The sequence below is a fragment of the Rhinolophus ferrumequinum genome, chromosome 4 (assembly GCF_004115265.2).
Source record: "Rhinolophus ferrumequinum isolate MPI-CBG mRhiFer1 chromosome 4, mRhiFer1_v1.p, whole genome shotgun sequence".
Lineage (NCBI taxonomy): Eukaryota > Metazoa > Chordata > Mammalia > Chiroptera > Rhinolophidae > Rhinolophus > Rhinolophus ferrumequinum.
In genome coordinates this window covers 44,440,018-44,463,251 of record NC_046287.1, presented here as the reverse complement: position 1 = coordinate 44,463,251, position 23,234 = coordinate 44,440,018, and the positions used below count along the sequence as shown (strand labels likewise).

The following is a 23,234-nucleotide window of genomic DNA, read 5'->3' as shown; positions in this document are numbered from 1 at the left end:
GTCCTCAACTGTATCTTGAGAAACAATAATATAGTGGAAATATGAATTATGTTACAAAGTACAACATTGCCTGAGCCAGGTCACACGTTTACAGGACTTCCCAAATGACAGATAATAGAAACAATATTTGGCTTCATAGGGAAGGTTAAATGAAATTAATCCTAAAAGGGAGCAAATGGCATTTAAATGAAAATATTTTCAATACACTGCCCATACACAGCAGGTACGTGCTGTTTCCACAGATAGGCGCTCAGTGCTCTCCTTTATATCCCGACACACGTAAAACTGGGACTGGCCAATGACATTTAAACAGCTTCTTCAGTGGCTTAGGAGCTTAGTGTACTGAGGTCTTTTTAAGACTAGTCTAGTATCATAAAATGTGTACTTTTCAGGTCCGTAAAGCTCATTGAGGGTTTTTATACCTATCAGTAATTATTTACAGTGCCTTGTGTGTATTGACAATTCAGGAAAAAAAAATCTTGGTGTTTATGTTTTAAATAAGGTGGTAAAACCACCAGGCTTTCTGTATGATTGCCTATCTGACCACTGTCTGGGTGAATTCTGGTTTTCAGGTGCAGTGGTTGCTGAGAATTCAAAGTAAATTTCTACTAGAATATTATCCATGTATGCCCCAATGTTTAGTTACCATGCTGTCATAGTTTTTATGACATTTTATAATTCTGTGATGTTGACATATAGTCTCTCAACTGTCTATGATTACTGGTTATCCAAGAATTGGTACTTGATGTGCCAGCTGTAAATGTCTAGGTATAGAGTTGACATTAGCTGGAATAATTCACATTACCAAAATTAGCTTTGATGTTCAGTTGTCCATACTCTACTTTTCTGAGAGAAAAACTTACCTTTTTTATTTTATAAAAGCCATTTTTAATTTGTTATTGGTAAGATGTGCACAGTCTGCTTTTTATAGTATATGTTGCCATTTCCTTATAATAATAAGTGAATTCAGACTGACAAACTACAGAGCTGGAATTCCTCCTAAATCAGAAAAAAAAGATAATGTCCAATCACATATAGTAGTTGATTATATGTTATTTGCTAAGTTTTGATTACCATCAAATTGTAATATTTATTTCATAATTATTTACTAAGCTGTGTTCACTTTATCAAACCTTCCCATTTTCCAACCATTCTGGGGAGTTTCCCTGATTGAAGTCCATCTTTTTGTACCAAATATGACAGTTATTTTCATAATGAACTCAATTGTCTATAATATTGATATGTTACTTGAATTCAGGTTTCACTATTATTAAACTTTCCATGTGTTTCTGGTTTAACTAAACAGGAATAAAAATAATATTCAAATCTGAGTCTCCCAGTTATGAGCATTTGGCCCAGATTACCCAGAAACCCTATTTGATATATATTTATTAAGTGACTAAATCTAGGGCCATTTAAAAGTATACCTGAAAGGCTGCTGTACACAGATACCTTACATGGAAAGACAGAACATTTTAAAATCAACTAATGTCTATCGTATATAATACTTCAGTATTGTGCTAGTTGATGTGTGTCTGCATACATTTTCATGTCTCATAAAATTGTCTACATTTAATGATTAATTTATTTTTGACATGGAAAACTTTGCGTGTGCCAGTGTCGTCTGTTTAATCCTTTTTACCTCCCTAGTCTCATGTCTTGCCCCTCTGATTCAAATTTTATGCTCCCCCCCTTCAAATTCCTCCCACACCACGCCCCCATCCAGCATGGGCACGTCTTTGCCCATGCTGTGCCCCTGTCGTTCTTCCTGCTCCCACTCCCACCTTTCACCTTCACCTGACTAACTTCTCATCATTGGAAAGACCCAGTCAGTTGTCACTTTCTGTCAGCTTCCGTGCCCACCTTGTTTCCTCCTCCCTGGATGGATGCCACTCCGCCTCTGCATCTCTGACTCCCGGCATATTATCAGTGCACTTACCACCATCTTTTACAATCTGTTTATGGATCTGTCTCCACAGTAGACTCGGCTCTGTTAGAGCAGGAAGTGCTTTATTCACTTGCTCATTGGCTCCGGGGTACTCACCTTAGCGACACACTGACAACTGTTAAATAAATAAACCCCTGCTGCCCCTCAGTCGGAGTTCCCACCCTTGTAACAGGCCCTACTCTTCACTTAAAGTATGACGGAGGACACAAACATGTTAAAAGGCAACTATAAAAAGCCTTAAACATATATTAGCAAATTGAATCTAATATATATATATATATATATATATATATATATATATATATATATATATAAAGAGAAACGCATCATGACCAAGTAGGGTGTACCCTGGGAATGCACCATTGGTTCAGCATTGGAAAACCAATCCATTAATTCAACATACTAACAGAATAAATAAGGAAAAACCATATGACCGTCTCAATAGATGCAAAAAAAAAATCATTTGAAAAAATTCAACATCCATTCATGATTTTTACAAAATGGGAATAGAAAGAAATTTAACCTAAAAAAGATTATCTACAAAACATCTACAGCTAACATTATACTTAATGTTGGAAGACTCAATGCTTTCCCCCTAAAATTGGGAACAAGACAAGAATATCTGCTTTTACCACTTATATTCAACACCCTGCTGGAGGCTCTAGCCAATGTAGTAAGGCAAGAAAAAGAAGTAAAACTGTCTGTATTCACAGAAGATGCAGTTTTCTTTTGTGACAGAGAAAAATCCCAAAGAATTTATAGAGAAGCTACTGAAACTGTTGAGTGAGTTTAGCAAAGTCAGAGCAACGTAAGATCAATATACAAAAATTAATCAACCTTCTTCTTTTTAGGGGGCCTTATACCATTGTTTCACTATATTGTTAATGATTATTTTGAACAGTTTTTACAAACAAATATGCTGAATGACTTCCAATCTTTTATCTCAAACTTTGATTTCCTTGAAAAAAATGTCATCAAAATTTAAAAACGGCTATTTATAACATCAAAAAAGCATGAAACTTAGGTATAAATCTATATAGATCTGTGTGCTAAAAACTATAAAATACTGATGAAAGAAATCAAGGAAGACCTAAATAAATTGAGTAAAGACTCAATATTGTTAGGATGTCAGTTCTTCCTAAATTGATTTATAGATTTAAAGCAATCCCAATTGAACTTCATCTGGAGTTTTGGTAGAAATAAACAAACTGACTAAAATTTAGGTGGAAAGGCAAAGGAACTAGACTAGCAATAACAGTTTTAAAAATGTTGGAAGAGTGACTCTCCCCAATTCTAAGATTACTATAAAGCAGTGATTCTCACCTGGATATGATTTTGCCCCCATCCCCAGGGTACATTTGGCAATGTCTGGACACATTTTTTATTGTCATGATTTGGGGATAGGGAGAAAGGAGACACCCTGCTACTGGCATTCAGTAGGTAGAGGCTAAAGATGCTGCTAAACATTCTGTAATGCACAGGACAGCCCCCCAGAGCAAAGAGTTATCTGGCCCCAAATGTCAGTAGTGTCGCTGCAGAGAAACCCCTCTATAGAGCTACAGTAGTAACCCCGACAGTGTGGTATTGGCACAATGTAGGATAGACACATCTCAATGGAGCAACATAGAGAAGCCAGCAATAGACCCACACACCTATAGTCAATTAATTTTTGACAAAGGTTCAAATCAAGTCAATGGAAAAAGGATAGTCTTTCATCAAATGCTGTTTCAAAAATAGGACATACATACATATGGAAAAAGATGTACGTTGACCCGCACTTTATACTATATTCAAAAATAAATGGATCATAGACTGTAAATGTAAAACCGTAAAACTTCTTGAAGAAAACACAGGAGAAAACCTTTGTGAACAATCCAAACACCAGTTATCAGTGATTCGGTGGCTTTGGGAGGGAGAGGGAGCCCTTCACTCTGTTACTAAGGAGACAGGCCCCTGGCTGGCCACGAGATGGGTGCCACCCCTAGTGACGCTACATGCTGCTTCCCATGTCCAGTCAGGGGAGAGCACTTCTGTCCCAGCATTCCAAGCTATGGTCCTAAAATTCACTCTGATTGGCTTGTTTAGGTCACATGTCCACCCATGATGAAGCAATGTCTGTGGCCAGGAAATAGATTGATGCTAATTAGCTTAAATCTGAGCCACATGCCCCAACCCTTGAGTCATGGATAGTGTTAACTTCCTCCAAAGTTCGAGGGCGTTAATGGAGGCCAGGTGACTACCCAAACTTCAATAAGTAAATTTCCAAGGGAAGGAGAAAAGGATGTTGGTGAGGCAGGCATAGTGCCTTCCACCCGCCATCACTAAATTGCCTTCTGAGATATTTAATTTAGGTTGAAGTCATGCTTAGTAACTCTGCATGTCTCAACATTGTCATCATTCCTCAGAAAGGAAAAAAATTTTTCTAATAATATTTGTAAAAAGAGAAGAACAAAAACTGAGAGCCTAGCAATGTCAGTTTTTTTCTTGCAATTAACTATTACACAGTCATATAATGTGACCCTACCTTTCTGCTTGTAAACATGATTAGAAATAGCTCATTTTTAAAAAAGAACATAGTGATGAGTTGTTATAAACGTGGAAGTTAGTGTTTTAAAATAGTCCATATTTTGGCATTTTCCCCCTAGCTGACTTAACCAGTTATGCTTTCTGCAAGGACTGCTGTGTCGTGGTCCCTGTAACACTCTTCTCTGGCCGGTGGCCTTCTTCTTCGATCAGGATGTGCTCATGGAGCTCTTGGAGCAGTGTGCGGATGGACTCTGGAAGGCTGAACGCTACGAGCTCATCGCTGACATCTACAAACTCATCATCCCCATCTATGAGAAACGGAGGGATTTTGAGGTATCTGAATGGCTTCCTTCTTCCTGTTTGAGAGGACAGTGGAGTGCCACGTGTCCCTAGATGTTTTTACGTGTGAAAAGAGCAAAGAGGCCATGGTCAGGTGGGCAAGTGGTCTCTGGCCCTCCACATCCCACTGGAGGTCACCACTGCCAGAGCCATCAGAGGTCGCACACACAGGCCCTACCTCTCTGCAGTCCCCAGATCGCAACCAAGGAGTTGGTAGTTCTGGAACTCCTGTGACAGGTTGCCAGGAACACAGTTTTATAATCACCAGTTAGTTGCCTTTTTTCTCAGAAGTCTTTCTTGCTCCACCTGCATGGGACAGTGGTGTCCCTTTCATCCTTCTTAGGCTGGCGAGATCATCCAGTTTCTCTTAGCATATCAAATGGAGTAGGAAAAGCTAGGACTGAAAACATTTCATGTTCATTTGAAAACGGAATTCATTTCCTGCCTTGTGGAAAGATGGCCCTTTGGGTAGGAAACATTATAATTCAAAAATGAGTGATACCAGTTGTGCAATCAAAATACATTTTTTATTTTTCTCTTTAACTGAAGTCCAAGGATTTTCCCCCCTGCGATCTCATGTGTTATTTTAAAACTGATTCTACTAGTTGCAAGTAGGAAGATGTGGGTTTTGTTGTGCTTTTCAGAGGCTGGCCCACCTGTATGACACACTACACCGGGCGTACAGCAAAGTGACCGAGGTCATGCACTCAGGCCGCAGGCTCCTGGGGACCTACTTCCGAGTAGCCTTCTTTGGACAGGTGAGCCTTCTCTTTGTTCTGAAGGCTGTCCCAAGCCTTTTTTTTTGACACTATAAAATTGTATTTTGTAAATTTTCTCCTTTCTATAAATGCTAATTTGATGAATTTGTCATATTTAGTATAATTCTTCCTCAGTAGTAAACTTTCTGCTTTTTTTTTTTTCTTTCTTCCTGTCTTTTCTTTATTACTTTCTTAAGGCAGCGGTAAGTTCTCCCATCGTAAGACTTTCTTAGCGGCATCTTTGGTACTTCAGTGTGGTTTGCAAGTTTCCTTTGCAAGTCTGTATGTATATCCAGTCATTACAAACTCCAAAAAAAATAAATAAATAATAACACTTTATTCCATTTACAGAAATAAATCATTTGTTTCCTCATACATCTATACTGCATGTTTTAAACCAAAATTAAGATTCTGGGTGTTTTTTTTTGTCCCTGTGCATCTCTGTCTTTTATAACAATACAATATCTCCACGAGTATATTTACCATTGTAATATTTCAGAAACCCTACATGAAAGGGTTAATTTAAATTTAACTGAACATTTAACCTCCAAGTCTCTAACATGATTAAATGGTATAAATTATAATCCATTTATTTAGGCTGTGTGGTTTTCTATGAGCATTATATGACCTTCAATTTATTCTGTTATTGTCTTTTATAACTTTATAGCAATACCAGTTTACAGACAGTGAAACAGATGTGGAGGTAATTACAGTAAATGCTTAAAAAGCAAATAATGTAGTGAAATTACTGCATCTAAACTCCTAGTTTGATGTGGGTGTTTTTTTGTTTCATGTTAGCCTGCATTTTTTTTATATATATACATATATATACTGTGTTTTTGGCACCATTTTCTCCCTTATTTTAGATGAGAAACTTTTTTTTTTCCAAATATTAACCCCAATCTGGACTTTTAAACTTTCAACCTTTTTCACTTCCCATGCAATTCTTAGCCTTGTTGTATTCAGACATGATAGGTGCTAAAACATGACAATGTAAATAAGTATTGGTGATATGACTGGTGATAAAGAAAATACTTTCTGATATTATATTATAGCCCTTTAATGTTTTTCTTATCAGCAAAACAAAATAGAATGTCTACAAACTTTACATAGCTTTTGCTGAACCTACTCCAGGCCTGAATGCTTCTATTTATGCCGTAAAATCTTGTGGAAGTGGGAACGGTCCGGAGAAGGGATGTGTGTGCATTTCTGAGACCTGCCTGCAACAGGTTGCTGAAGCATGCCCTAGCAAGTTGTGTTTTTGGGAAAGTGAAACAGGCTTGAATCCCATCATCAGACTTCACCGAGACTACATGTTCTTGAATCCCCAATCTTTCATTTCACTCAACACTTAATGACAGCATTCTTGAATGAGTGTGCAATTTTGTGTTTTCCTTTATCTTTGCACCCAGACTTCACATTATTGTCATTTCCCTTCCTATTTGGAAAGCCTGTTAAATTAGGGTTTTATTTCGAATCATTTCTCTTTTTTTTTTTTTTTTTTTAATCCTTATAACAAAAGAACCCTTCCTAAGTGGTAGCCTTGGGAATGTATTTGTAGATAGCTCTAATTGTACTTTATGTCACAGGGATTCTTTGAAGATGAAGACGGAAAGGAGTATATTTACAAAGAACCCAAACTCACGCCTCTGTCAGAAATTTCTCAGAGACTCCTCAAACTTTACTCAGATAAATTCGGTTCTGAAAATGTCAAAATGATACAGGATTCTGGCAAGGTATGACCATGTTTGAAAACATTTCACAGCAATATAATGTTGTTTTGATTATATATGATTAATAATGTACTATATATTCTTAAATGTGTATAGAAAAAAATAAAGACCCAGGAAAAAATTAAGAATAGTTGGCCCTTAGTGGCAAGTATATAGTTTTTCTTCTTAACACCTTTTTATGCTTTCCAGATGTCCTTCATTAAGCATATCTTTATTTCATAATTTAAAAAGATATTCTTTTATAAAATAATTAACATCTAAAAGGATATACCATTTTTAGTCCAGATAGTTAGAAACTGTGTAAGAGTAGCATCTAAGGTTCTGTTGCTCACTGCTCGGTCCCCTTGCACTTAGCACACTTAGTGCCTGTCATAGGACCTGACACTGTCTGACTGGTTGTTGGATTTGTGGACAGATGGATCAACAGACGGACAGATCAAGGAAGGAACTAACTAGGCAGCACATGGTGTAGGAAAGAGATCAGCCTTCTATTTAGAGAGGTTGTTCTCTGCTATATTGCTCTCATGAAGACCCTTTCCAAACCTACTTTGTTTCTCCTGTATATTTATGTGTCCCCCTGTCTTCAGGACATCTCTAGGAAGTTGGGTATTCCTTTCTGAAACTCAGGCCAAAATAGAGCTCCTGTTCTTTGCATTAAAAATCTTCCACCTGCTCAGTTTCCAGCAATGATAAGCTCTACCTCCTTCTATTAGTTCACGTTCCATCCTGAGTTTAGGAGTACTCAGTGTCTAGAATGTGTTCCCTTGGGGCCCTTCGTTTTCTCCAGAAGAGAATCTCCCAATCTCCGCCCGTGGTAAGGGAAGGGACGAGGAAAGCAGTAGTTTTGGATTCTGGATGCACGAGACAAGCAAGGGCTGAAGGTCCCAGGTTCGGCCTGCAGCCTTTTACCTACGCACCCTGTGTTCCACTCTCTACTTCACCCATTTTCTTCTGAGAATGGTGACCCCACTTAGACTTTCTCCAGACCAGTTTCTCCAAGAAACCTTGTCTTCTGTCTTGTGGAACGGGGACTAGGGAAGGGAACCTGGGTTTCCCCACTCCAGATAGACTTTGGGACCCTTGCCCTGGTTTCTGCCTCACACCTCTCCCAGTCACCCTAATTCTAGTGCTGGTCGTCTGCGGATATCAGTGCATTGAGGCTGCTGTAACAAACACCATAGATTTGGTGGCTTGTAAACAACAGACATTTATTTCTCCTAGTTCTGGAGGCTGGGAAGTCCAAGGTCAAGGTGCCAGCAGATTCGGTGTCTAGTGAGGTCCTTCTTCCTGGTTCATAGGCAGCTATCTTTTCACTGTGTCCTCATGTGGTGGAAGGGGTGAGGGAGCTCTGTGGGGTCGCTTTCATAAGGGCAATAATTCCATCATGAGGGTTGTACCCTCATGACCTAATCAGCTCCCACCTTCTAGTACCAACACACTGGAGGTTAAGATTTCAACATATGGATTTGGGGAGCAACATAGACATTCAGGCTATAGCAGCAGGCTTCTTAGGGGTGGTGCTCTGACTCACTTGTTATCTGTCTGCATGGGAACTTTCTCCGCTCTGCCAAATTAGATTGCACACCTCCATTCACCTGCCTTCCAGAAACTCATTAAACCCCCTCATGCACGGCTGTCTTCTGTCCTCTCTTGTTGGTCCTTTCAGGATAATTCTGCACTGTCGTTTTCACAGAGTGACACAAAGGAAACGGGATAAACACTTGCTGTTGGTCTGTTTCTAACAGAAACCTCAACACGACCTTGTTAAGGCCTACTGTCTTCCTAGACCAAATTGCTCAGGTCCAATTTGCCTTTTTGTCAGAAACCGGAACCTTTGTCCAGGTCAAGCTGTGACTTTATAACCGTTTCTCAAGGTCCTTGTGCAGTCTTCTTTCCCTTTCCCTACGTGGTCCCTGATGCAGCAGCTGAAAGACGTCCTAGACCTCCTTCTCTTCCACTGAACACCAGTCATGCATTCCTTCTGCTTATACATACATACAACCCTGAAAATGAAGACGAGGGGAATGCCACTTAAAGCTAAGCAGGAATGTTCATTTGCACTGCTTTTAAGTTGTTTCTGCTAAGGAAAGTTAATCAAGTTTCTGCTGAGTTTAATAGCTCTGAATACAATCACAGCGATTGGCCAGATGGCTTTTTCTAAAATAGAAATAACAACTCATGACTGCGTATTTTCTTAACTTCCAAAGGTTCAGGCACTTTCACATCTATTTTTCACTTTTCTTGATAAACGTCTCTAAGAGAACAGTGGTGCATGATAATTTGAGACCAGTAAAACCTTCTTGGCCTCACTTATTTGCCTGCCTTGATTCCGGTATAGTCTCCAATTTCTCTGCACAGTCATTTCTTGTCCCCTCTTATTGTTCTAGAAGCTTAAATACAGTTAATATGTGCAAAACTTATTTGTCTCCCTAATAAATTAGCTTGTGTTTTTGTATGAAAAATGCCTGTGTTTAATTTTCTAGCATGTCCCAGAAGTTAGAGCACCGCTAATTCCAGCAATATAGTTTCAAAAGCATTTATGTGCTGAGTTAATCAGGAACTAAATTTACAGTTAGATTAGGCTTACATTAGTCTGTACCTGTATTAAATTAGTTCATCTACATTTGTTTACATCTAATCTGTCTACAGATTAATTATAATTTGGGGACCTAGATTTTAAATATTATTGCTAAAATAAACATTTCCATGTCATGAAAAACATAGTGAGGATTCTTCTAGATTAAATAAGACTAGAGAGATGTAAGAACTAAATGTGAAATGTGATCCTTGATTAGATTCTGGTTCAAACAGAAATAGCTACAAATAACATTTTGGGGACATTTGAAAAATTTTAAGACAGACTGGGTATTGGGTGATATTCAAGAGTTAGTATTACTTTTGTTAGGTGTGCTAATGTATTGTGGTTATGGAGGAGAATGTCCTCGTGGTTAGTGGTTGTTGGCTGAAGTGTCATGATGAGTACCACTTTGAAATGGTCCAGCTAAAAAACACGTCTGTATGCACAAGGTCAGATAATTAAGTTCGCGAACTCACCCTAGAAAAAGTGCTACATATCTCACTGCTGAATATCACCATGGTCACTTTCGAAGCACTCCCCTTAGGAAGCTATGCACCAATGCCAGCACCTAGTCCACCCTTCAAAGCAATTTTGGATTATTTTTCTGGAACGGTCATCAGAGCTGTCATTGTATTATCCTTGATGTCCTGAATGTCATCAAAATGTCTTCCTTTCAATATTTCCTTTATCTTTCAGTAAAGAAAGAAGTCATTAGGTCCAGATCAGGTGAGTAGGGAGGGTGTTCCGATACAGTTGTTTGTTTCCTGGCTAAAAACTCCCTCACAGACAGTGCCGTGTGAGCTGGTACATTGTTGTGATACAAGAGCCATGAATTGTTGGTAAAAAGTTCAGGTTGTCTAACCTTTTCACGCAGTCTTTTCAGCACTTCCAAAGAGTAAATTTGGTCAACTGTTTGTTCATTTGGTACAAATTCATAATGAATAATCCCTCTGATATTAAAAAAGGTTAGCAACATCGTTGCAACAGTTCACAAACTTAATTGTCAGGCCTCCTATGTGTATGTGTCTGTATATTTGAAACAAATATAGCCAAGTAGTAGCAATTGTTCTAAGTGGCAGGATTGTGAATATTGGTTTACTGTTGTTCTTTTTTTCAATTTTTTTCAAAACTTTTACTAATAAAAAGTAGGAAAACACAGTTTAGGTATGCTTTAAAGGAATCCTTCACATAGCACCAATCTTCCATTTTATTTATTCATTTAAAGGTCAACCCTAAGGATCTGGATTCCAAGTACGCATATATCCAGGTGACCCACGTGATCCCGTTCTTTGATGAAAAAGAACTGCAAGAAAGGAAAACGGAGTTCGAAAGATCCCATAACATCCGTCGCTTCATGTTTGAAATGCCCTTCACTCAGGCCGGGAAAAGGCAGGGTGGCGTTGAGGAGCAGTGCAAACGGCGTACCATATTGACAGGTACCGTGTCCTGGCTGCTTTCTTTCAGAATCGCATCCAGACCTCAGCCTGGAAACCAAGGTAGAGCTCTCTGGGAGGAATCCAGAAGCTTCTAGAATTGGAAGGGGCCTTCGATCTTATTAACTTCCCCCACATATTCATTTCAATTTAACATTTATCTAAGACTTGCTTTTGAATGCTCATGACGTTGTTCGGTTTATCCGTTTGCATTTTCTTCCACCAGACCAGAAGTTCCTATCCAGGGTAAGGTTACTTACCCTTCTTAGAATCGGATTAAAGCAGTGGGCCCTTAGCTCCTCAGAGTACTTCTGCACATAATCCCAGGTGATTTGCAGACGCCTTCTGAAACCCTCACGGGACCCCCCTTAGGCCCATGGCCTGCACACAGTATATGTCTGCCTCATGGGAAGAGACCGCCTGCAAGCTCTGCCTCCCAGGTCCCAGCATGAACCTGCTCAGAGATTTTAAGCTGAGTGAATCAATAGGACATGAGGCTGTATCCCTTCTACCTGGTCTCTGAGAGTGGTTGGCCAACCGCAGCTTGAATCCCTCCTCTAGTACCAAGAGGCTTCACTGCTTGCAGAGGCCACCTGTTCAGCTGCTGCCGAGTTTTAATTACTCCTTCAGTACTGTTGAGCCATCGATAACCCATTCTCAGAAACGTGTTTTGCATCATTTTCCTGTTCCTGACAAGTGTGGATTCATCTTGGGAGTGCTTTTTACCTTCTTTGGGGGAGCTTGACTCATCTACTCTTAGGTTAGGGTCAGCAACATGGTTGGGGTAACCTAAAGTAAAACACTTTCTTGACTTTAAAAAAAAAAATCAATGGGGAGACCTATTCAGGTCAGGTATGTCTATATCCGCTATATAGTTTTTCAAAGAGTGGCTATAATTACATCCCATCAGGAAAGCACCCACTACTTGTCTAGAGGTCATGTCGTCAAGTGTTCCATGTGGGCGATCACATGGCACATTATCATGATAAATGAAAGGAGCACTGGTAAGATGCTGCATTTCTGGTGAGGGTCCACTGTCTCCATTGAATTGTACACTTTCAATGCGTGGATTGTGTGGGATATGATTGACATCTGAGTAAAGCTGTTAACAAAGTAAGAATATGGCTCATTATAAAAGAGCTCAGAGCAACATATTGCAGACTTTTCACTCTTCCTATGAGGGAACTGGGATAAAAGTTAACATTTAAAAAGAAAGGAAGGGAGGGAGGGAGGGAGGAAGGAAAGAGTCCCTACTCCTAGTAAAATAACATGTAAAGCACAAACAATATTGTCTGTCCCTCACATGTCGATGAATTGTTTTCCTGATGACACAGAAGCACATTCTTCTTATTAAGCATGATAACTACATTTCCAGATGCAGTCATTTCGTGAGCATTATCAGCTTACAGTGTTTATCCCTACGGCTGTGATGACCTTCAGTAGCTGCTTATCGATACTGTAGCTGTTCCTGGGTCTGCAGCATCAGCATCACCTGAAACGTGTTAGAAATGCAAATTCTCGGTCCCCACCCAGGCCTATGAATCAGACTCTCTGGGGGTGGGACCCAGCCAGTTGTAGTTCGCACCCAAGTTGGAGAACTGCTTTAAATAAAACTTGTTCTCTGATGAGTCAGGGCCAGGATTTTTTACTACCATTATTCCGCTCAGGTGGCATACCAATTCATAAACCATTATTACCAGAGGGTGTTTTCCCTGGGCAAATGTCCTTCCGGGTTACAATGTACAATCTTGTCACAGAAATAGATTAGGTAAACGACATGAGCAGAGCTCTCTATCTGCCGGAACAGAGGGATCCAAGAGTAACTCCACTGCAGAGAGAGGCAAAGTAGACACATGTTATTGGCTCGGAAAGTAATCACCCTGCACAGCTGGGAGGCTGAGAAAGTGTGGGCAGTGCTAAGCCTGGGCCTGGGCCCTGCAGACCTGTGTCACGTCCTCACTGTGTGACCTTGGGCAGGTCACTTCACCTCTCTGTGCCTTGATTTCTTTATCTGTAAAATGAGAGTTGTACTGTCCATCTCGTGTTAAAGGATTTTGTGAATCATACCCAGGAGGGGGGAAAATGTACTTCATTTTGCCAGATCTCACCTACCATTCAGTGCCTTGCCTCTGAGGTTGATGACCAAAAGACGATTGTAGTACAACAAAATGCAAAACAAGGGTGCAGCTTTTGCCCTGAAAGATCTCAAAATATTGAAAGAATAGGTAGTGGGCAGTGGTAAAGATTTAGTGGTAAAGATTTAGTATAAAAATGCTACTAAGAACATATAAACTATATCAACCTTTAGTTAAAGACACACAGACCAGGATATCCTGAAGACTTTGAACTTGAGAGGTTTCCCTCTTGTTATTAATACCTTAGGTTTTTCTTTCATTATATGGCTTCAAACCTGACCTTTGGTCTTCCAAGTTGTAGGGGAACCCTGGCCCTCCCTGCCTTCTGGATCCAGCGAAGGCTCACTTTCCTGGATAGTTCAGTCAACTTCAATTTGTAGTCATTTGAAAAACCTAATGGTCACCCTCCAGGTCCCTTCAGTGTACATTTCTGAGCCTGCCTCCCAGTACGAGCCCCTCCGTTCCTTCTTTCATGGAACTTCTGCAGTGGAGTTTCTTCCCAACCACTATTCCAGAGTCTTCCGAATCACGCCCAGACTTTCACCCGGTTGGAAATATTTTCTTGCCCTACAGTCACTTCTCAGCTGTCTCTTCCTCACAAGCGCACACTTCTCACATTAAATGTTAACAAGGAACCAAGTCTCTTGACTTTAGACGATACAACCTGTCATTAAACGTTCACAATGATAAAGAAAAACAGTATTCTGATTCCACAAAATACTAGCATATGAGTTTGACAAGTTTTGGTCCCTTGTCTGTAACCTGGGAATAATAATTCTACCTCAAGGATAGTAAAGATCATGCCGGCTGTGGAATAAATGTGGGACCCCTTCCCCCACAGCAATACACTGCTTCCCTTACGTAAAGAAGCGGATCCCCGTCATGTACCAGCACCACACCGACCTGAACCCCATCGAAGTGGCCATTGATGAGATGAGTAAGAAAGTGGCTGAGCTCCGGCAGCTGTGCTCCTCGGCTGACGTGGACATGATCAAACTGCAGCTGAAACTCCAGGGCAGCGTGAGCGTCCAGGTGAGCCAGGCGCAAGGCAGAGCAAGCCACAGGGCAGCAGAAGAAAAGGCTCCTTGAAGACCTTGGAAAGTTTTAGGTCATTCACACCAGCAAGGTCTACTGTAGATCCCTGACTTTACCTGGGGATCCCCGTTGCCTCCCGGCAATGTCCGTGCAGTTCCTCCTGACACCAGAGGGGACAGTGGCCTTGAGGTCCCCACCCCACCCCACATGCAGGAAGGAGTCTCTCACTGGAGCTGCCTGCCTGGGGCAGAACACAGCTCTGCATGCTCACCTGGCTTGGGGCTAATTTGGGGAATTCTGGGTTTGGGGAGCATTAAGACTCTTCTAAATAAAAAGAAGTGTGGGTAGCTGTAGGTTTTCTTATAAAACTATTGTTTTCTGGTTTCTATGAAAATGGTACCTGAAAAAAGTTCCTTAAGTTTTACTCTCATAATGGTGTCTTCATTAATAGAAATTCATTTTAATATAGCCCGATATATCGATTTTTTTTTTCTTTATGGGTAGCATTTTCTGTGTCCTCTTTAAGAAATCTGTTCTTAAACATGTTTCAGACATGTTTTCTCATGTTTTCCTGCTCTGTTTAGCATTCCTGCGTAGCTCTGCAGCCCATCTAGAATTGATTTTTGTATGTGGTATAGGTAGGGGTCAAGACACATTTTTTCCCCATATAGCTATCCGAGTGAGCTGGGTACTGATTATACAAATATGTTCAGTTTATGAAAATCCCCCAAGCTATATACTTACACTATATACATGTTTCTGTTTACTTCAAAAACACATTTTGAAAAAGGTTTCTTTACTTATATGGTTTCTTAGGAAATTGGTAAATCTTGGGGTATCTCCCTCCAGTGATCAGTAGGCCTCTTGCTTTATTGATATTTTTCAGTGTATGTAAATAATTCTAGCACATGTTTTACATGTGTGTGTACGTGTGTGTATCTCCAATAGTTTTCCCTTTCAAGAAGGGTGTGTTTATGCAAGTTCCATGTAGATTGCAATACATAGATTTGGGGGTTTTCTTGGTTCATTTTCTGAAATCGGTTTTTGTCAACTTTTTATCAGAGTCGTGCTGAGTTGCTGCCTCACATTTTTCTGAATGACATTCACATATTCACTACAAAAGTATTTATAGGTTGTTTTCAACCTCTTCTACTACAGCTCCAAAAACTTAGATGCCAAAATAAGTTATCAAGTGAATATGATAAATATTCCAGCAACGTGAGTGATTACACAATGGGGCCAGAGGCCACATTTTCTGCAGCTGAAAACAAAACCATTCAGTCACGTGACCTGAGAACATCCAGCCTCTATCGGAAGGCCAGCAGAAGGGTGTGGGCTCCAGTAAAAGGTGGGGCTGGACAGGTTGAGCTTTCTAGAGGACAAAATGTGCCCTGCCCTTTGACTGTGACCTTAGAGTTTTACAAATGCTCAATCATCTTAAAAAGCAAAGAACTGCATAATGAAATGAGATTAAGTTTATACATGTGCACCTACCAGGGTAACACAGAGTGAGGACCAGAGGGAATTAACTTGATCATTTTATTTGTGCATTTCTGCAACTCTTTCACCCAGAGCCACACTGGGGTTTGCTGTTGTGCAGGCCAGAACCAGCAGGGTGGCTTCATGGTGTTGCACTCCAAGTTCTGGTCACATTAGACCTTATGAAGTTTCATCAACTTTCCCCTTTCCATTTTCTTAAACTTGAATACAGTCGCCCCTTGGAATCTGGGGGTGGGGGGTTGGTTCCAGGAACCCCCAACGATATTAAAATCTGTGGATGCTCAAGTCCCTTACTTAAAACGACATAGTATTTGCACGTAACCTACACACATCCTCCAGTATACTTCAAATCATCTCTACATTACTTATAATACCTAACACAATGTAAATGTTATATAGATAGCTGCTGTACTGTATTGTTTAAGGAAAACTGACAAGAAAAAAACGTTTGTACGTGTTCAGTGCAGATACAACCATTGTAGACCTGACCGCGCACTGCATGTCGGCAACAGTGTAACTTTTGAAAAAATATTTTTGATCCGTGGTTAATTGAATCCACAGATGCAGCGTTTTCCAATAGGAGGGCCAACTGTATATGTGTCATTTTGGGTCATCGGGCATTTGGGTAGCAGGTTATTAACATAGTTCCCTACGCACAGATCCAGTATCATGACACATTCAGTCATCTCAGAAGGTTAGCTAGTGGTTCCTGTCTCAGCGGGCCCAGCTGTTAGAAATGGCCCTCTGTGTCCCCTCCCCCACCTGTGGTGTAAATTTCCACACCTCGATCTCTTGCCATTACTGTTCAAGTCCTGCACACCATGGATCAGAACCACAGCCCACAGTGACAGACAGGACAGGTGGCTCCCTACTGACTGACCTTCCAAGCTCACCAGATCATCCAGGAAAACTTAGGCAATAATCGTGTGGTAAAGTACTTTCCCAAGTTTGTCTCAGATGCCGGAACTTTCTCCTTCCCATACAGTGTGTCTACTCTTTATCCACATTCCCACATTTCCTGACTTAACCCAACTTCAGAGAACTCTTCTGGGCTAATTGAGAAATGCAGTGGTCTGGTTCACACACCCTGTTGCTAAATGCCCCTAATCTTTGGCTTTCCAGAACCCTTCAGGTTACATCATTCAAGGAGAGCAAATCGGTTTGTCCACGGCTGTCTACACAATTCAATGAGGTGAAAAGTAGCTTTTTAAAAACTGACATACATACCTTATTTTTCAGTTTTTCATTGAACTTACCAGATTGACATCTCTGTTCAGTGTAGTGTGCCACAAATATCTGTTAAAATACATGGGCTCTGATCTCAGGTGTTTTGCTTATTGGATGTGCGACCTTGAACAGGTCCTTAAGTTTTCCAAGCTTTGATTCTTCCTACATAAAATGAACCATCAGCACAACTGCCATGAGGATGGCTAAGATGATAAAATCAAATCACATAACCATAGAAGCTTTGTTCATGGTTTCCTCTTTGGGGTTGTAAGTTCCTAGAGGGCAGCGGTCATGACTAACTCAAGCATCAATTTTAGCAGATGCCAAACTGAAACTAAATCAATGATAACGGTTATTAGCTTTAAAACATAATTTAAAATCTTTGTTCTCTATCTAGGTCAATGCTGGTCCACTAGCATATGCCCGAGCTTTCTTAGATGACACAAACACAAAAAGGTATCCTGACAATAAAGTGAAGTTGCTTAAAGAAGTTTTCAGGTAAAGTACACTGGGAATTTTTTTCCTCTCCAAATATTAACAATTTCTGTGCTCATTCAAGAAAGAGATACGACCACTTGGTCTCAATCTCTTCGTCCTCAACATGCTTTTAGTTTCCTCTCCTGTACCATTTCAGGCAATTCGTGGAAGCTTGTGGTCAAGCCCTAGCAGTAAATGAACGTCTGATTAAAGAGGACCAGTTAGAGTATCAGGAGGAAATGAAAGCCAACTACAGGGAGATGGCAAAAGAGCTCTCTGAAATCATGCATGAACAGGTAGGTGTCACACAGGAGTCCTCGTTTAGGGAGCCTGCATTAGTGAGCATCTTCAGTACACTCTATGATCGCCTACATCTTTCCGCATCCTTCCAGAATTTTGATATCTGAAGAATAATGTAGCATGCTACACTGCTGTTACTACCGAACCACAGGTTACTTGGGGAACAGCTAACAAATTGCCCACCTGTTATTATTATCTAATGTGACTAGAAAAGAGCAGCACCCATCTTTTCTTCAGCACTTTTCAAGGTGGCCCTGGTTCCTAAGATTTGTCCCTCCCACCCCAATCTATTTAAACAAACAAACAAACAAACAAACAAACAAAAGCCTCACATAAAAAAGAAATCCCATACTGTTCCGAGAATTTTCTTTAATCGCCCAGTCCTTTGAGAGAACAGGGTTTCCCAACCCAGTTTAAGGAATTATCTGTTGCATTCAATGTCTTTTGCCATTTACAAAAATAGGGTTGTTCAATTTTTGGCTATTTACAGCTAATCTAGGTGCCCCAGTGGATTCTTCATGGCTCCCTCTGTACTATTTGTCATTATGGGAATCTTTCCTGATTACGTTGCTACTGTCGCCTTCCTATATGAATTCCTTTCTGTCGGATCACGTATGTGGGCTCAGTAGACCTTAGAGGGGACAGCTGCCCAGGGAACCAAGTAAATGGCAAAGAGCAACTTCCACGTAATTGTAGAGGGGTCCATTCTCCAGCAACGTACTAACTCCTTCCAAGGCACAGTCCAGCCTGTGTCAGTGTCAGTGTCAGTGCCGTGAGAACACGTAACTGCTTCTGTCTCTTCCCTGCATATTGCGTTTGAGTCTTGCAAAATGGAAGTCAGGACCATTTGTGTCAGCTAACATGTCATGTGATGATGATTTAGTTAGGTAATTTCTGTTGCAGGAAACTAACTTAAATGTCTACACTTTAACTTGCTTGCTTTTTTTTCTCCTTCATGCTAACACATTCAGATGGGATGGTAATGTTATTTTTTAATTTTATTTTAGTAAAACTTGATAAAGTGACTCACGAAGTTATCCCTGAGTTTGGGCAGCTGCAGACATGGCATAATGACAATGCATGTGCAAAAGAAGGCAATCCTCTTCTGGGCATTTAGAAAAATAGAAAAAAATCAAAATGATTAAAGAAATAAGTGTGTGAATAATTAAGCAGACCTTGAGGGCCTTATGAGGACAAGTTTTTGGAGAGCGCTCAAGGTCTTTTCCATGGGGCCTCCAGATTCCCGTAGAATGGAGAGCTTGATCAATGGGTGCCAGCATCTGGCACTAGAAAAGATGAAAGTAGGAAACAATTATGGGCTGAAAATATTCAAATAAACTCCCAGGTTGTATGGACATTTGATGCAGTCCTGTGCTCTAAACTACACTTTGAACTTTCCGTTATGTCAACAACTATGAAGATTAAACTCCTTTGAACCCTTAAGGAGAAAGGGTCATGACCTAAAAGTAGGCTTGATTCTGGCTTTTCCAGGTGCATCTCTGAGTATATATATTCTTCTCAGTTTCTACCTGACAATAAGTCACGTCTTGCCCTTAGAACTCCTCCCTGCGTTACTGAATGGGAGAAGAGACTTGCTCAGTGAAAGGAGCAGCTCCTATCTCTGTCCCAGGATGGAAATCAGTAAGACCCTGAGAAAAGGAGCGCGTAGAGAAATACACATGCTCCAGATTCATTTTAAAAGACTTTTCCAAGGGACATTGCTAGGTCGTGTCCCCATCAAGTATGTGTAAGGCAGACTTCAGCCGCCTTGTAATCTGGTGAGTGTAGAAGGCTCTCCATTCACTAACTTCTAAAGGAAACATGTGTATCCTGGACTTTCTCCTTATAATTCTGATCTGGAAAAGGTCATTTATTAAATGAGGTGACACGGTCCCTCTGCACAGCGCCAAAGCCAAGCTACCTAGAATGAGCACAGCATCACAGCAACGGTGGCCCCTGGAGGCGCCAGCGTGTGTGTTGCATGAAATGCACCTTTTTGAGAAATGCTGTTCAGGGTGTTGTGCTTGGGTAATGCTGTGTTTCTGTGCCTCGAGATTTGCCCCCTGGAGGAGAAGACGAGCGTTTCAGCGAATTCCCTTCACATCTTCAACGCCATCAGCGGGACCCCGAGCAGCACGGCGCTTCATGCGATCAGCAGCTCGTCCTCCGTTCTGTGATTTCGCCTCACGGACCGCGGGGCGGGGCTTGTTTGGTCATTTGCAAACTCAGGACGATTTCCAAAGCTATTCACTGCACTCGCGCAAGACACGGGAAGACTGAGCACAAGGAGAAATCAGGGGAAGGGGAGAGAAAGGAAACTGCGTTATTTCATAGCAGATTTTCTAGAGGAGTCATAAGAGGGCACATATTTTTATAAATCTCGCCGGCAATACTCAGTTTTCATTATGTCTTAACAGAGGTATGTGGTGGACACGCTTAAATTGAAATTAAATTCTATGCTTCCTTACAGAGTAGTAGTAAAATAAATGGCCTACAAAAAAAATAAGTGTTCTAGAATGAACATAGCAGGGACCGTAGCACTGAAATTGAGGCTGGGGTAGCCTTTTGGCCTCTAGGCTAAACTGGAAAAATCTTGAAAAACTTTTTTTTTCCTGTGGCACATTCAGGTTGAATACCAGAACTATTTTTGTGACTAGTTTTTGATGACCTAAGGGAACTGACCGTTGTAATTTTTGTACCAGTGAACCAGGAGGTTTAGTGCTTTTATACTCATTCACTTGTGTCTAAAAAACATGAAAGCTTAAGAAAGTATGTGAGCTTAAAACTAGTCAAGCAGTTTAGAACCAAAGGTCTGTATTAATAAACACAACTATGCTAAAAAAGTTTAAAGTAGTACAGTATGTTGTTATGTATATAGAGTTTGTTAATACAGTCTTGGTATTCTGTACATACATGTATTACATTTCTACATTTTTAATACTCCTCACATCGGCTTCTGCATTACGTTTGTGACGAATTCGTGCTGTTCTTAGGATATGCAAGACCGTGCTGTTTTATTCTTCTACATAAAAACATGCAATATGGAGATGTATACAGTCTTTGCTGTGTTGGGTTTATGAACTGTTTTAAAAAGTTCATCCTTTTGCCAAAGTGGTGGAGTATGTAACTGGTAAATCAAAAATTCTGTGGTGAACAGTGGTGTGATTTGAAGCTTTCACCATGTAATATTTTCTTTTAAGACATTAATTTAGTAATTTTATATTGAGGAAAATAAAGGTTTTTAATTTTATTTAACTAGAATCTCTGCCCTGCTGTAATTAAACATTCTGTACCACATCTGTATTAAAAATAACATTGCTGATTTTCCAGTAGTGAATATTGGGTATTTATTGTTTGACAGGATATTGAAATACACAGGGGTGAAATGACATGGTAAATGAAATTTGCTTTAAAAGACTTGAGAAAATAAAAGAGGATAGGGAGATGAAACATGATTGACAGATGTTGGTCATTGTTGAAGCTGAGGTTGGATACCTGGGGAATTATTATGCCAGTTTCTCTGCCTTTGTGTAACAAATGTCCAGAGGCAGGTGTAGGGAAGAGACGTTCCAGAGGACTTGGCTAAATGCTTTTCTGCACGGTGATCTGGCTCTGAATTCTACTAGTTCCTCCCAAGTATATGGACACACGTGTTATCTCTGGCTTTTCATCTTCAGTAATACGAGGCTTCCACCTTTATCATCACCTTCACTTGCTCTGAGATGAATACTCTGGGACAAAGTGGTCATTTCTCCCAGCAGCGCATCAGCGGCCACGTGTGCACACACAACCTGTGCCCTACGTTATCACAAACACTGAACTCAAGTCAAGTGACGGCTCAGATTGCTGGTGCCAGTCCTGCCTCTGGTGTGCCACGTGACCCAGCATGTGAGTCAGTGCATTGTCACTCAGCCCCGTGTGTTTCCAGTGCTGAAAGAGGAGGAGTCTTTCCACAAGGAATAAAATGGATGGTTTTCCTAATTGAAGGGTTTTTAAGGCTGTCTTTTTACACAACCAACGGAGGAAAGAAAATGTGATGATGTGTGTACATCTTGAGCACCCAGATGCCAAGGATCTTTTGGCATCTTTGAAACGTCCTCTATCAGTGGTGAGGTTATATTTTATGGGTGGAGACAAGGTCATGAAGAGATGGTGGAGAGTTATGGAAACTCACCAGAGTCTACAACCCATTCATTAATGGATCCAGATTTAGGGCTTAAGAAATGTTTCTGTGGGTTTGCCCTGAGTGTCTCACGGCCCCAGCCCTGTGTAGTAAACCGTGATTCTAACATCAGCAGGAATAGATACGATGTTGTCTCCTGTGTCACTGAGCTGGATTTCCTAGTTGTAAAGGCCTCATTTAGAAGCCATAAAATTCAAGTCACCGAGTAGCAAGATAAATATAAGTCTAGAAAGAACTAACTTGCTATCTCATCATTAAACGTAGAGAGTAATCTGTACCAATGCCGTTATCAGATAGATTCAGCTTGGAAGGTGACCAGCCCTCATTTATTACAGCAGTGGAGAAAGGAGCCGTCTCTAGGTTGAGGAAATCTACTATTGACGCTGCAACAACAGAAATTCGTACCAATTCAAAACCTCATTTAGTTTATGTTTCAAAATTTTATTTCAGAATAAAATTGCATATTAAAGTAGCAATTTATTGGAGAAAATTTTTTAACATTAAAAAATATTTCTATTTTTCAGTAGATTTTTTAGTGTTTCACATAGATCTTATTTTTTTTGAGGTAAACTATACATAACAAAATTTACCATTTTAACCATTTTTAAATGTACAGTTCAGTGGCATTAAATACATTCTCGTTGTTATGCAACCATCGCTACCATTCATCCACAAAATATTTTCATCATCCCCAACAGAAAGTCTGCACTCATTAAACAGTAACTCCCTATTCCCACTTTGGGAAAATTGTTTTTGAAGTAACTTTGGAATTAAAATTCTAGTTAGTACCTTATCAGGGATATTTCCTACCCAGGAATTAACTAACTCTAGGTAGTTAGTGTACATAAAGAGAGCCAGCCCCTTGCATGGAGTCAGCTGCTAAGATTAAAGATGGAAAATTGGAAGGTAACATATGAAATAACCATATGGACTTGTTTAACCATATGACAGAGTTACTCAATGTAGAAATTCCATTCAGATTATGACAAAGAAAGAATCCTCAAGACAGTCAGGGAAAGGAAGACAGTAACTTACAAAGGAAAGCCCATTAGATTATCATCA

General features: G+C 40.3%; 1 protein-coding gene across 10 annotated transcripts in view; it reads left to right on the top strand.

Annotated features, from left to right (window-relative positions):
- Positions 1-22,382, top strand: part of DOCK9 (dedicator of cytokinesis 9) — a 257,537-nt gene extending 235,155 nt beyond the window's left edge. For 3 of the 10 annotated variants that reach the window (XM_033105055.1, XM_033105056.1, XM_033105053.1), the window contains exons 46-53: positions 4,685-4,807; positions 5,458-5,571; positions 7,161-7,307; positions 11,108-11,318; positions 14,292-14,482; positions 17,610-17,710; positions 17,847-17,985; positions 20,044-22,381. In XM_033105055.1, coding sequence (XP_032960946.1) covers positions 4,685-4,807; positions 5,458-5,571; positions 7,161-7,307; positions 11,108-11,318; positions 14,292-14,482; positions 17,610-17,710; positions 17,847-17,985; positions 20,044-20,166 — 1,149 coding nt within the window. In that variant the 3' untranslated portion in view covers positions 20,167-22,381. Of the gene's footprint in view, positions 1-4,684; positions 4,808-5,457; positions 5,572-5,768; positions 5,775-6,238; positions 6,275-7,160; positions 7,308-11,107; positions 11,319-14,291; positions 14,483-17,609; positions 17,711-17,846; positions 17,986-18,960; positions 18,969-20,043 lie in introns of all 10 variants that reach the window. The other 7 variants (XM_033105050.1, XM_033105051.1, XM_033105049.1 and 4 more) reach the window with 6 other exon arrangements.
- The last annotated feature ends 852 nt before the right edge of the window (positions 22,383-23,234 follow it).